Source organism: Olea europaea, unplaced genomic scaffold (assembly GCF_002742605.1).
Source record: "Olea europaea var. sylvestris unplaced genomic scaffold, O_europaea_v1 scaffold807, whole genome shotgun sequence".
In the NCBI taxonomy this organism is placed as follows: domain Eukaryota; kingdom Viridiplantae; phylum Streptophyta; class Magnoliopsida; order Lamiales; family Oleaceae; genus Olea; species Olea europaea.
Window position 1 is genome coordinate 221,874 of NW_019266506.1, and position 15,058 is coordinate 236,931.

The 15,058-nt window shown below is 38.2% G+C and overlaps 1 protein-coding gene across 1 annotated transcript; it reads right to left on the reverse strand.

Moving 5' to 3' along the window:
- Positions 1 to 2: 2 nt before the first annotated feature.
- LOC111391597 (TPR repeat-containing thioredoxin TTL1-like) lies at positions 3 to 3,026 on the reverse strand (the record flags this gene model as incomplete). Its single annotated transcript, XM_023016844.1, has 4 exons — positions 1,607 to 3,026; positions 751 to 946; positions 247 to 416; positions 3 to 165 (listed from the first exon to the last, which is right to left on the reverse strand). Coding segments are annotated over exons 1-4 (1,452 nt in total), but the record flags the coding sequence as incomplete, so codon positions are not given.
- Between the last annotated feature and the right edge of the window lie 12,032 nt (positions 3,027 to 15,058).

Sequence of the window (15,058 nt, forward strand, 5' to 3'; positions counted from 1 at the left end):
CCATAAGCCGAACATGCTTCAGTAAACCTTTCAGACTTGAAAAGATCATTCCCACGAGCACGCGCTCGGCCCACCAATCTCACATTATTGAGCATAACCGAGATTTCAACATTACGTGGGTCAACTTTTCTCGCTTTCTCAACATCTGTAAGTGCATTTTCAAACCTGCAGGTATTCATCATACATCTCATACTCTGAATCTTTATTTCCTTTTGTCTGATGGAGTGCAAAGGTTCTGAAACTCACCTCCCTCTTGCCAACTCAATTTGGGCTCTAACAAAGAATATATATGCTTCAAAAAGCATCCCGAAAATCTTCCCAGTAGACAGTTCAAATTTAGGAATGTCCGAGATTGCTAAAAAAGCATCGTCTAGTTGGAGGAGCTTCAAGAGAGCTTCTGCTCTACATGCACAAAGCTGTTGATTCATATGCAACCAGTTCAGTAACAGCACTTACCTTTCCCATTCTGATCAATAGGAGCATTTTGGCTTACCTTCAAGAGCATAAAGTTACTTAAAAGAAACTTTTATTTCCAAAATTTCCAAACACGTTAGATATGCTACTATCTTTTTCCTTACTTTCAAGTAAAAGAAATACCCATTTTAAAAGTTTACTCTTACCTTAACAAGTAGTTATAATTCTCAATTTTGATTAATGGCATACTTTCAAACATATATACTTAAAACTTTTTAGAATTTAGCCAAACAAGCCCTAGGTCAACAATCGAGTAGATACGTAGGAAGTACTAACCTGTGGTGAGGCATCAGCACCAGAAGCAATGGCAGCATCAACTTCACTCAATGTATTTCTCCAGTCACCAACTCTCCGGGCATCAGTGCACTTGTTTAGATGCTTCTCAACTGCTTGCAGCTTCTGCAACTCGACTGCATCTGCCTGATACCCTGGGTAACAAAGGTGCTTTCTGGCATTCTCAACCTGTCCTAAACTACAATCCTTGGATAAATTAGGTTGCTTAATGCAAAATGGACAATAAAAAGTGGGAAAAAGGACATCTACAGCAAATGGAGATGAAAATCATTCACAAACATGAGATTTTCATCAACGATTCTTTTAAGAGAAAACTGAGAAGAAGTCAAGTGAAAAAAAAAAAAAAAAAAACTGAACTAGTTCGACCACTACTCAGAACAATCGAGTGAACTCAAGTAATAATCCACGACACATTCCAAGCTATTAAGAAACTAAAATGTGGCTGTGAATCCTACTACTTCAAACCTTAATAGTGGCCCATTGCCACAGAAAATTTGTATGTCATCCAGCCTACAAACTTGGAGCCACAATAACAGAGAAGGAAAACATACAGTTGTCCGAGAAAAAGACCAATGATGGCCCTATCACAATGGGATCCAAAAAGAATACGTAGCAGAGACATTAGCCACAACGAAACAAATAAAAAACCAAAAAACAGAAATAATCAAATGAACCAGATCTAGCTCAAAACCTATTATAGAATCAAAAACTTTTCACCAGTGTAGATCACAAACACCACATTCTAAAGAATAACTATGAAACAGCATTGATTTTGCACCTATACCGAAAACCTGAATAGTTAACAAGCAAAAGATTAGAACTTTGTGCAAGGTCTCACCTAAGAAGCAAAGATCCTAAACGATGATGCGCCCTCACGTACCCTGGATCCAACTTTATAGCCTCTTCACATTCCCGAACAGCCTCAGCCAATCTCCTAAGCCCAATTAAAGTAGCGGCTCGATTGAAATGGTAAGCGGCATTGCTTGGGGATACGGCAATTGCTTTACTGTAAAAGGCTAAAGCCTCTGCAAAATTTCCCTTCCTGTAATTCTCATTCCCCCTTTTTTTCAACTCCTCTGCATCATCATTATTATATGTTCCCGTTCTCTTCACTGACTCTCCACCAACTATTAATCCTCTCGAGTAATTTATGGGTCGGCTGTCCTTTGTGACGCTGGGCTTTGATGAAGGACCACCCCGCATTATGCTGCCATGGCCGTAATTGCCCGTCCCAGACCCCAAAACGTCTGTCTTAGTTGGCCTACTGGCCATGCCGGTCTTTAAGACCCTGCCGGAAGGGCAAATGTTCCCGTTGGGGAGCACATTGACCGCTGGAGAGTTGACAGAGCCACCACTGGAGTAAATTAACTGGTGAGTACCGCCCGAAGCGGTGCGAGTATTACCAGGATTGGAGTTACGCACCGCCGATGGGGAACTTCCCACGGAACAACTCGAAAGCTCACCTGAGTGACTGTTGGAATTGGATTTCCTAGGTGGATTCGAGTGGACCCCGGCAGTGCTCCGGCCAGACACCGATCCAGAGGAACTGGAACTGCTGCTGGGTGTAGTGGCGGTGGAGGCACTGACTCTACAAGCCCGATGCCGCAGCGGCGAAACAGGCGATCCCAGATCGAGTTCCCGAAAGTCCGGCTTATTAACGTTGACACCGTTATCCTCTTCATCGTAACTTAGCGTATTCCTTAACCGATCCGACAGCGCTTGTAACCGTAGCTCCGACGTAGATTTCCCCTGATGCGACATTTTCACACACTCCCACACTCACTCTCCTCTATACAATCCTCTGTGTATACACTTTTCCCTCTCCGGTTGGGTTCTTTTTTCAGTTTCCCTCAGTGTATCTCATCAATGTGAAGCAACAATGGAGAGAGACAGATTGAAACTTTAAAGAATACATGAAAAGGGATAGAAACGGAAAAGAGAAAAAGAATTGATGGGGATCCCGTGATTCAAAAGGTAAGGAAAGAATGAATGTGAATGTTAGAGTTAGAAACGGAATTGCTTTAGGGAGAAAGCAAGGTTTTTACAGAGAAGGTATGGAGAGTAAAGAGAGTATGTGGACGAAGAAAGAAGAAGAAGAAGAGAGTACAGGAAAGAAAAGAGCTTTTTCTTCACTTACTGGGTTCACGAGACAGCTCTCTCTCTCGCGCCCTGCCTCCATTTACTCCCTCTCTCTACTTATTTTCGCTATCTACTTATTTTCTCTCTCTTAAAGTGCATTAATTTATATTTTTGGTTGAAGAAATCAGAGATACAACCTATACCCCACTCTCGTTAAAGGACTGTGCAAGGTTGGCACGGTCCTTCATTATGAAATTTATCTCATGTATTTAATTTATTTCTTTGGGACATCAAGAAAGTTTTACAAAATTAGTTTATGTTGAACTTTATTTTTCGTCACACGTAATTTTGTGTCTAAAACATTGGAAGGTATTTAAAAAGTGGTTCTAATGTTTGTTTTTGTTTTGGTTTCTTTGCTTGCAAGAATAGAATCATAAAAATTAAACTAGAAGAATTCATAATATATACGTGACTAAAGAGCGTGTGTAAGGTATTAGAATATAGGTGCGAGCGACCTTATCCGTTCTTTGTATTACGGAAATCTCATGTAATTGGGAATTTAAAAAGTCAAGAATACTCGAGATTATACTCATAAAAAATCGACGTAAAGTCAAATATAATTAATGATATTTACGTAAAGAAAAATATCATGCTCTAAGATTTTCATAATCCTTGCAAACTTGTTTTTAAAGTATTTTTGATAAAATCGCAATTGCGTCAGATTATATTGTATTTAATGATTAAAATGCTTGATGTGTGAGTTGTTGGGAAATTATTGACTATTTAATTTTTAGATATTTGATAAAGATTCAAAGATAATTAGTAATACTTGCGTAAACTTTTGCTCTAATGGTTTCATTATCTTTGTGCTCGTTTTGAAAATATTGTCAATAAATTGCGGTCGTGTGATATTATATTTAACTTGACGATACAATTGAGGCATTGTTTTTATGTAATAAGATATTATAATTCCAATTTGGACTTAGGGATAATATGAATTGTTGAGCAAATATCAAATACTAAATTTTCAGACATGTACGTACTCTCATTGAAGGATTGGGGAGACTGGCATTGGCCTTCATTGGGAAATTTGGTATGCATGTTGTGTATTTTTTAATAAGTTAGATTAAATTCTATCCAAAAATTAAATTATTGTACTGTTATTAAGTAGAGTTTTATACCATGTACTAAATATGCATTTGTAAAACGAGATCAAGAATTGGAAAAATTGTCAAAGGCAAGCTTTTGAAAAAAATAGGGTTTGTTGAAATTCATTTTTAGCACAAATGTTGTGTGTCCAAAATGTCAAAAGACATTTGAAAAGTGGTATAGAGATTTCTAATGTTTGTTTTTTGTTTTGGTTTCTTTGCTCGCAAGAATAGAACCATAAAAAATAAAAAAACTGAACTACTAGATTTCATAATATATACGCGCATATTTGGATGTGCGTGCACGTGTTTTGCACTTATTTATGAGTCTGTTTGGGAACGATTTTTTCACCCAAAAAATTAAATTTTTGACCGTTATTTTACTATTTTAGCCGTCATATTTGACTTATTCTCTCACAGGTGAACCCCACTTTTTTTCTAACGATCAAAAAATCAATTCTTAAAATCACTCCCAAATAAGCTCTATCTATTGTCTACAAGTCAAACCACTTTTTATGCGTTCATTTTGTGTGACTTACATGTACTATTTACTTATACACTACATATTTATATTTATTTATAATGTAAACCGATTATATACAACTCCAAATATGCTTGTGTAATGTGTTAGAATTTGAATGCATCTTTGACCAATCATTGGATTACACGGATGTAGTGTAATAAAAATTTATAAGGTCAAGATTGTCCAAGCTCTATCTATTGTCTACAAGTCAAACCACTTTTTATGCGTTCATTTTGTGTGACTTACATGTACTATTTACTTATACACTACATATTTATATTTATTTATAATGTAAACCGATTATATACAACTCCAAATATGCTTGTGTAATGTGTTAGAATTTGAATGCATCTTTGACCAATCATTGGATTACACGGATGTAGTGTAATAAAAATTTATAAGGTCAAGATTGTCCGAGATTATGCTCATAAATATTTGTATCTACAGTTGAGGATAATTAATAATATTTATGTAAAGTCTATCATATTAATAGTTTCATTGTCCATGCAAAGTCTTTTGAAAGTATTATTGATAAAATTGTGATTGCATAAGATAAGATTGTATTTGATGGTACATAACATTTGTTTTCTATTCAAAATTATAATTGGATTTTCAATATTTTTGTGCTCGTTTTGATAATATTATCGATAAAATTATGATATCACAATATTATATTGAACTTAATGATACATAAAATTATCATTGCCCAACATTTTTTCTTCTTAACAATGGAGCTATTGTTTTCTATGTAATGAATATTATGATTCCATTTCGACTCTCATCGAAGGATTGTGCACGGTTGGCATGGTCCTTCGTTAGGGAATTTATCTCGTAAGTGTGTTAAAAATAATTAGAATAACATTTCATTGAATAACATAGAAAATATATAAATTGACAAAGGTACATGAAAATTTTACAATATTAGGGTATATTGAAATTTGTTTTTCATCGTAAATACTTTTTGAGTCCAAAATGTCTAAAGACATTTGAAAAGTGGTTCTAATGATTGTTTTGGTTTCTTTGCATGCAAGAATAGAATCATAAAAATCAAATTAGAAGAGTTCGTAATATATAAGTTAAAATGTGCGTGTATGGTGTTAGAATTCATATGTGACTTTGATTGTTCATTGAATGACGGTGATCCCGTGTAATAAAAAATTTTAAAGTCAAGATTACTTGAGATCATGTTCATAAATATTTGAATTGAAAGTCGATATTTACATAAAATGCACCGTGCTCTAAGATTTTCATTATCCGCGCAAACTTGTTTTGAAAGTGTGATTGATAGAATCACGATTACATCATTGTATTTAATGATACATAATTTGTACTCAAAGGGCAATTTTTCTTATAAGAATTGAGCTATATTTATTGTTCTTTGGAATTATGACTATGGTGTTTACTATGAATTGTTAGGTAATTATTGAAATTTTAATTTTAAGATATTTGATCAATAATTAATAACACTTGCATAATATTAATTAATGTCAAGCAAATATCAAATATTGATTACTCGATATTGAAGGACAGCGGAAGATGGGCATTGCGCTTAATTAGGAAATTTTGGCATGTGTTTTGTGTATGTTTCAACAAAAATAAATTATTGTACAATTATTAAGTAGAGGTTTGTAGCAATCTATGAAACCTGCCTTTTCGATTTCCACTCACGTGAACCAGAATTTTATTTTATGTACCGAAGATCCACATCTATATACCATTTTTCAATTTGTACACACATAAATATTCAAGTCGAGACTCGTAGATAAATGTGTTTGTGGGCATTGCACGAGCAAAATATTCAAATCATAATTATAAAAAGAAAGCTTATTTTGAACAACTTAAAATGGACTCTATTATTTTATTCATCACAGTTAGAATAGTGCATGATATAAAGTTAACGTTCAGTAAAGTATGGAAATCTTGAGTATTACAACCTTTTCATAAACTTAAGAAGTCGGCCATTCATGGATTTAAGAATTTATGATTGTTCGTAATTTTGTCCATTACTATTGGCGAATTATTCATAAATATTTGTTTCAGAATCAAAGATACTTACATAAAATATATCAAACTCTAAGATTTTCATTATCCTTGCACTCTAGTTTCGAAAATATTATTGATGAAATTATACTTAATGATGCATAAAATTTACTCAGTGTACAATTATACAAATGATTGAGCTATTGTTTTATAATTAAGAAAATATTATAATTGAATTTTCGACTTTGGTGTGTAATTCATATAATTGTAACTTTTAGACATGTTACGCCACAAATAAATATTTTATCGAGAGTCAAGAACAATTAATAATACTTATGTAACATATATACAGTATGCTTTGAGATTTTATATTCACGCATGCTTGTTTTAAAAAGTATTATTGGTAAAATCGTTGATACAACGCTCTTGTTCGGTCCCCATTCCATATAAACTCATTTTTTTAAATTCATTTTCAACCCTGAATTCTTTTAGGGGTTGTTTGGGAGTGATTTTGAGAATTGATTTTTTTATCGTTAGGAGAAAAGTGGGGTCCACCTATGAGAGAAAAAGTCAAATAAGACGACTGGAATAGTGAAATAATGATAAAAAAATTAATTTTTTTGGTAAAAAAATTGGGCCCAAACAGGCCCTCAATAAAATAATTTTGTACATAAACCTAATTTTTTGAAATACTTTTCAATTACACATATCCTAAAAATCACTATTACAAAAACGGGGCTTAAAGCTACAAAAAGTTTTACTCATTGTATGTCATTTTTCGTTTATAGATAATTGAGCTATTATTTCCTACTTGAGAGAATATTATAATTGAATTTTCCACTTTGGTGTAATATGAATTGTGGGGCAAAACATTGACTATTTAAATTCTTAGATAGGTTAATCCACCCATCCTACAAAAATAGGTGGCTCGAAATTAGGGCGCACAAATAGATATCTTTTATACAATCACATTATTTAATTTAAGGTGTGATTCTCAAACTATACTCTTTGTAGAGAGTGCGCAATAGCATTATCTTTGTTTATTTAATGTGATCTTTTCGAGTTCTATTATTAATATACATTTGAGTAAATTGAAGGGTGAAGATTGACATGTTACGTAGGCAGAACTCATATAAAATATCCTTATTTGGAAGGCTTTCATCTTATTCTTGTAGTGGAATTTGTAAAATAGATTTGCGAGGAATTCATTCATTTATGTGAATTGTAACTAAGTCCATGTTTGATTCCCATTTTTTCCTCATTAAAATGAAAAAATATGATCGTTATTCATCACATCAAGCCATCAAATTTGAATTTCGATCTCTTGAGTGGGGTTCGAAACGACTATATTTTACATTCTCATTCTTTCAAAATTGGGAAATAAACTGGGGGCCAAATATCTACATATATGAAATCAATTCTATTAATATCGCATACATACCATGGGGATATACTACATGGATTAAAAATAGACGTCAAAATTTATTCTCCCCGTTTAAATTACACAATAAATAAATATAGCGTGGGAAATTGGAGCTGGTTACGCCTTTACGCGCGCCGGCGATGTTAGTTTTCACCGTTATCATCGCTGTTAAATTTAGGCTTCGGCCGACCAAGCGATTACGTGTACGCTTCGCTCTCAAACAAATCGTACATCATAAAACGTGTCAATTGTTAATTCAATTCACTACTGGTCCCAAAAAAAAACAAGAACGCACAAATTGACCATGCACTTTCATACGGTTGGCCTTGGGATGCTGCATCAATCTTCCGTTTCACGACAATTTAAAAATATTGCGAATATGCTTTGTTGACCCTGAATTTCGATTGGACAACTTGGTCAATATATTTCGATTCCACTTAGGGTCCGTTTAATTATAAAGATGGAATTGAATTGAATTGAAAACGAATTCCAAGAAATTGAATTGCCTAAAAATTATTTTCCTGGAAATTGTAAATTATTGTGTTTGATTGGTATAATTTTTCACGTGAAAAATGTTGAAATAAAAGTGTTTTTTTGTGTTCGTTTGACTTTATTTTACATGAAAATTATCAATTAAAGGGATAAATTTTATGGATGTTGGGGATGAAATTTGTTTCCATTGCAAAAAAAAAATAATAAATTCAAGAAAACCATCTATATTTTGGTGTTCGTTTGGCTTTATTTTACGCGAAAATTGTCAAGTAAAGGAAAATATTTTCTTACAATAATTCTTAAAATTTGTTTCCATTGCCCAAAAAAAAATTGAAAAAGAAAAAGCGCTACAGTAGTTGGGAATTAGAATTCTCACCATATTTGGTGAGAATTTTAATTCTAGGAAAGGTAGAAAATGGCTTAGGTGGCAAGAAATTTGGAAAATGAATTCTAGGGAAAAAAAAAAAAAAAGGCTATCAAACAATAGAAAAGTGGAAGATGGAATTGATTTTCCAAGTTCCATGGAAAATAAATGGCTATCAAACATATCCTTAAATTCAACTATAAGGTTACTGCACATTCTGAACAAATTGTAGACGCATCTAGCCTCTTCGCTAATGGAAGAGACGATCATGAACTCTGATAGTCTAGTCTATAAATTAGATGTATTCAAGTGTGTGATGAATGATAAAAGCCACAAGGGTGTATATATAACGAGGTTGAAAAGAATACTAAGTAAATTTATTATCGTGTAAAATTGCATTGCCTGTAAATGGCATCGAGTGTGAACTTTTATAGTTCGAGGAAAGAAGTGGATATTGTTTGGTGGATGAGACGTGGCTTCATTCTAATGATCGGCGCATCTCTTTATAGACTTTACCTTCGCTGTCCCAAGTTGAGACGACATAAAATATTTCTAAAAAGAAGCCACACTATATCTTAGGTATGATATCTGGAAAAATAAATTGAAAAGTTGATTAAGGAACGTGTGCTTTAAAGATGTCAAATCAATCAATCATACGAAAGATCTCGTGAGGAGTATTCTCCAATGAGGCAAAATTTAGGGCCTGTTTGGGAGCGATTTTTCACCAAAAAAATTGATTTTTTGACCGTTATTTAACTATTTCAGCCGTCATATTTGAGTTCTTCTCTCACAGGTGGACCCCACTTTTCTCTTAACGGTCAAAACATCAATTCACAAAATCACTCCCAAACAGGCTCTTAAAAAGATGCCTTGTAGGACAAAGGTATTGAAATGGTTGTGGAACAATACCTTTCTGTCTGCCTTGTGGTGTTCGATATTCTGACTGCTCCACCAAGTGTTTGTGACCTGAAAAATGAAGGCGGGGCTTCCTCCCCCATTTTACCTCCGGCGTGAGAATTAGTTTTTAGACTTGCAATTGGAAATCAGATGGCTAAAAAGAGTGAGAGAGAGCCTTACCTGTGTCACATTCGGGGTATTTATAGATATTGGGAGTTGGATAATCGCTGGGCGGTTGTGGTGTCACGTGTCCCACGTTGGCATTCCCACTATCCCCATGTTCTGAGTGGGGGGTCTTTATCTTCCCGCCTGGAGGTTGTACCTGTGTTAATTGCCATGGAACCTAGTCAATTTACTAGAGGTTTTATGGCTAAGTGTTTGGGTTGGAAATTCCGTGCCCGTTGAAGGTCTCGAGTAGTGGTAGAGCGCCCTCAGGGGTATTGGTAGAGCGCTCCCTAAGGGTTGTGGTAGAGCGCCCCCCGGGGATATTGGTAGAGCGCTCATAGGGGGTCGACGGCTTTGCGTAGTGGTAGAGCGCTCCCCGGGGGTATTGGTAGAGCGCCCCTAGGGGGGTTGACGGCCTTGCGTAGTGGTAGAGTGCTCTCCGGTGGTATTGGTAGAGCGCCCCTGGGGGGGTCGACGGCTTTGCGTTGAAGTGTAGTGATTCATCTTGCTTGTACGTCGAGGGTGACCTCTTCTACCAACCTATATCATTAGCCCCCTTATCCCTTGTCGATGTTTTAGCCGAGGGGTAGCAGTTTTCTTTATCCGGGTTGGATTAAAATCTTTTTTTTAATACATATAAATGATAAATGAATAGTTCGTATTAGCAAGTCAAGCAATGCAATCGAAATCAAGTAGCAATTTTACTGTACACATGGCACCCCATCAATGGTCCTAATGTTGGAGGGAATTCTCCCCCCAAAAAGTTTGAATTCTTGTGTTTATAAAAGGAGGTGATTTTTACTTCAAAGAACTACTTTCATTTTTCCTCAACATCCTAGGCTTTCTTCCTTCTAAGGTAATTTTCTCTCTTTTTTAATCCTATATCTCTCTTTGAATTTCTCTTCATCTTTTTTTGTTGCCATGTATAAAACAATTCTTTCTTTTTCTTCCAATGAGAGTAGTGATGAGGGGCTGATCGACGTCGAAAAAAATCTGGCAGGCTGGTCGGACGATCGGTCTGGCGTGGCCGGTCGACCGACCAGCTGGTCGAGCTGGTCGGTCGACTAGTGGTCGAATGACCAGCCGGGGGGCTGGTCGTCCATCCGGGCGGTCGGTCGGGATTTTGACCGGTCGAAGTCCTTCGATTTCTCTTCCTTCGTTCGATGGGTTTCCCTTTGAGCCTGATAGCCAAAACCTTTCAGTTGATTCTCAAACCTTTATTTCAAATTCCCCCAAGGGACATGTTGGCTCTACCAAATCTCCAAATCAAAACTTAGAAATCGAGTGAGATCCGGCTGGCGAGATCGTCCTCCTTGAAATTCCAAAAGGTTTTGCTTTTATAATTCTACACTTAAGTTAGAGAAATGTCTTGCTAGGTATGATCGGGTCGACGATTACATCTATAGAGCCCCCGAGCCCAAAGAGAGGCTCCCCGGGTCCAACCCCCGCGAGATAGCGGTGTATAAGGATATCATGGATGGTCGTTTCCGGTTACCCATCCATCCTTTCTTTGTGTCGATTTTCAATGAGTTTCATATTACTCCTGGTCAAATAAACCCCAATGCTTGGAGAAAAGCACTTTACTTCTTGTATGTTTGCCGTAGGAGGCGAGTTCTGCTCTACATAGACCTCTTTAGGTGTGTCTTTGAGATGCACTTGTTAGCTCAGTGCAACGCGTTCGTCTTTTTTACTGCTAGGGTTCCGTTGTTGTTTCCTAAGTTCAAGAATTCAAATAGTGGTTGGAAATCTCGATTTTTCTTTGCCCGGCCTTCAGCAGGTTGGTTTCCTTTCAATACCAATTGGCGGCACCCTTAAACTCGCCTTTTTAATAGTCAAGTAGATGCTTCATTTACTCTAAAAGCTCAAATTCAATAGCTAGTTGATACACCCCCACTTGCACCTAATTTAGGATCAGTCCTGACCATGAGGAACATGTTGATAGTGGGGATAAGTCGTCCAACTGGTAGGCTGCTTACATCGTTTTTTATTATTTTTGACTTGAACATATTTCTTGTTTGTGCTTTTTGGAATTGATATATTTAGGTATGTGCTTGTAGATATGGACTTTGATTTGAACGAGGTATTGAGGACCCTGTCGGGCTGTGATGAGGGTCTCTCTCCCATTGACGGTAAACTCTTGAGCTCCTCCTTCTTTGTTTTGCATTCTCGCATTCTTTTGTTTTGCTGTTTGACCAGCCTTATCTTGCATGTACAGGGATGAAATTTGACCTGGAGGGGACCTTAGACTCCATGCCCGAGCAAGAGCATAAAAATGATCTTGAGCTATGCCCCGCCCCTTTAAAGAGGAAAAGATGTTGGCCCAAAGGGGAAGTCCTCAGGTAGCAGAAGAGACTCCCCATCCCTCAGACGAGCCTATCGAGGTTGCTCCTACTCCTAGGCCGGGCTCTTCCAGTCGTACGCGGGGAGAGCTTGAGGGGTCTCTTCCTATTTTCGGGTTTCCTCCCACCCGAGGTTATCGGGAGATGGATGTACTTAAGTCTTTAGTGACACCCGAGCGGACCAGGTCGATCGCAGGATGTAGCGCAGACAATATTGAGAGGGCTGCAGTGGTTTATCTCCAAAGGGTATGTTTCTAATTTTATACGTATGTATATACACTTTTTTTTTGCATGGTTATACCACTCGACTCTCATATTGTCTTCTCATCCTTTAGGTGGTGGCCCTTCAGATCGGGCTTGCCGAATCGAGTCGTCGCTAGGCCTTAGAGCTAAAGACTCTTGCAGAGAAAAAGAAAAATAAGGCTTATCACTACAAGAAGAAAGTATCTTCTTTGAAGAAATCTCTTGAGGCATCGGAGGCTCGAGCCCGTGAGTAGGAGATAGAGAACAACCATTTGCGGTCTGAGTTGGCTTGTGCTCAGGAGGAGGCGGTTGAGAGGTATAAGGCCTCTGCTGGGTACACTAGGGACTTAGAGGCATCTGTTAAGCAGTACAAGTCATCGTCTGATTATGCCGGGGCTTTGCGTTCGTACGGGGGGAAGGCGATGGCAGCATCCATCAAATTGACCAAGGAGTGGATATCAACCGAGCATCCTTTCATTAACCCCTCAGGTTTTGACAAATTCCGTGCACAACGCAAGGGGAAGGAGAGTGGGGCGCAGTCATCTAGGTTACTTAGTCCTTCGCCGCAGGGCGACAGTGATGGTGTTTCCCCTTAGCAGTAGCACCTTTTGTCAGTTCTTCCTCCTTTTTTTGTGTTGTCTTTTATTTCTACATGTAGCATCGTCTTCTACTTGTTCGGGGTGTGGGCAAGACTACATTACATGCTTTTTGTATGAATGCTATGTTATCGACGGTCATTAATGTTGAAGTTTGTTTCTCCTAGCGTTATTTCTTGCGTTTAGCTGTTTGATAGCATGGGTGAATGTCATTTGTTTTGCGTGCGCTAGGTCTTAGCTAATTTTTTGACTTTTTAAAGCTCTCCGCCTAGCCCCTTGGGCTATGTCGACCGTCAGGGGCGTGGTTTAGCAGTTTAGGGCCTTAACCAAATTTTTGGTTTCAATGGCTCTCCGCCTAGCCTCTTGGGCTTTGTTAACCATCGGGGGCATGGTTTAGCGGTTTAGGGCCTTAACCAAATTTTTGGTTTCAACGGCTCTCCGCCTAGCCTCTTGGGCTGTGTCGACCGTCAGGGGCATGGTCTAGCGATTTAGGGCCTTAACCAAATTTCTGGTTTCAACAGCTCTTTATCTAGCCTCTTGGGCTGTTTCGACCGTCAGGGGGCATGGTCCAGCGGTTTAGGGCCTTAACCAAATTTTTGGTTTCAATGGCTCTCCGCCTAGCCTCTTGGACTGTGTCGGCCATCGGGGGGCATGGTCCAGCGATTTAGGGCCTTAACCAAATTTTTAGTTTCAATGGCTCTCCGCCAAGCCTCTTGGGCTGTATCCACCGTCGGGGGGCATGGTCTAACGGTTTAGGGCCTTAATCAAATTTTTGGTTTAAATGACTCTCCTCCTAGCCTTTTGGACTATGTCGACCACATGTCTTCATGGGATGAGCATGGAGATTCAAGATTCCTGTGAGCATAAAAAATTCTTGGATTTGTGAGCTCAGTAGGCGCACCGGGATGTCCTAGCTAGGCTGGCCCTTTCGTAGCGCCTTCATCATCTGCCACTGCGAAGGTCTTTCATTGAATAAGATAAAATATTACAATTAAGGGTGCCTTCGTGAGGCGTTACACGGAGAGAATAAACGATGCAACATATTCTACTGTATTTACAAAAGCGTAGCTTGAGCACATATTTCAAAATCTACTGGTAATACTTTTTGAGGCGTTTTGCATTCCACGGCCTACCTAGTGGCCTTCCTTTCATATCTTTCAAACTGTAAGCTCCCTTCCCCAGCCCGCGGATTACTTCGTACGGGCCTTTCCAGTTTGGACCAAGCTTCGGTGAGGGTGTCCTGCCGCTGCTGCATCTCTTAGCACGAGACCTCCTGGTTGGAAGACTCTTGGCTTTACTCTCCGGTTGAAGTACTCGGCGGCTCTTTGTTTATAAGCCATCATTCTTATTGTAGGCTTCTCCCTTACCTCTTCAAGAAGGTCAAGTTCTCCCACTGCTTGACTTTCATCCTGCCTGTCTCGCTTAAGATCTGAACTGGAACCACGGCCTCCATCCCAAAGGCCAGTCTGAATGGTGTCTTCCTAGTCAGCTCTCGGGGAGTTGTGTGATACGCCCATAGCACATTGGGCAACTAATCTGCCCAAAGCCCTTTCTTCTTTTCAAGCCTTGTCTTCAGATCCCATAGTATGGCTCGGTTGGTCACTTCGTCCCATCCATTTGACTGTGGGTGAGCGACTGAACTCATCCTGTGGTCTATGTGGTAGCTTGTATAGAAGGCTCTAAAACTGTGATTGTCGAATTGTTTGCCATTATCTGTAATAACCACTCTGGGTATGCCAAACCTGCATATGATATTTTTCCAAACGAATCCTTGTACTTTTGTAGTTGTGATGGTGGCTAAGGGCTCAACCTCCACCCACTTAGTAAAATAGTCTATGGCGACTCAGTCAGTCAAGGTTAGAGAGAGATGCTCTCAACTCTGGTGAGAGAAAGTCCCACTTTGAGTGCCTTGCCTTATTGAGTTTTCTAGTGATTCTTCATTTGTTTTAGTTTGACTCTTACTTATCATTGGTGAAAATCAAATTATTACATACTGGTTCTGTTTTTCGGATTGCTCTTTGTGAGTTTTGGGTTTTATTTT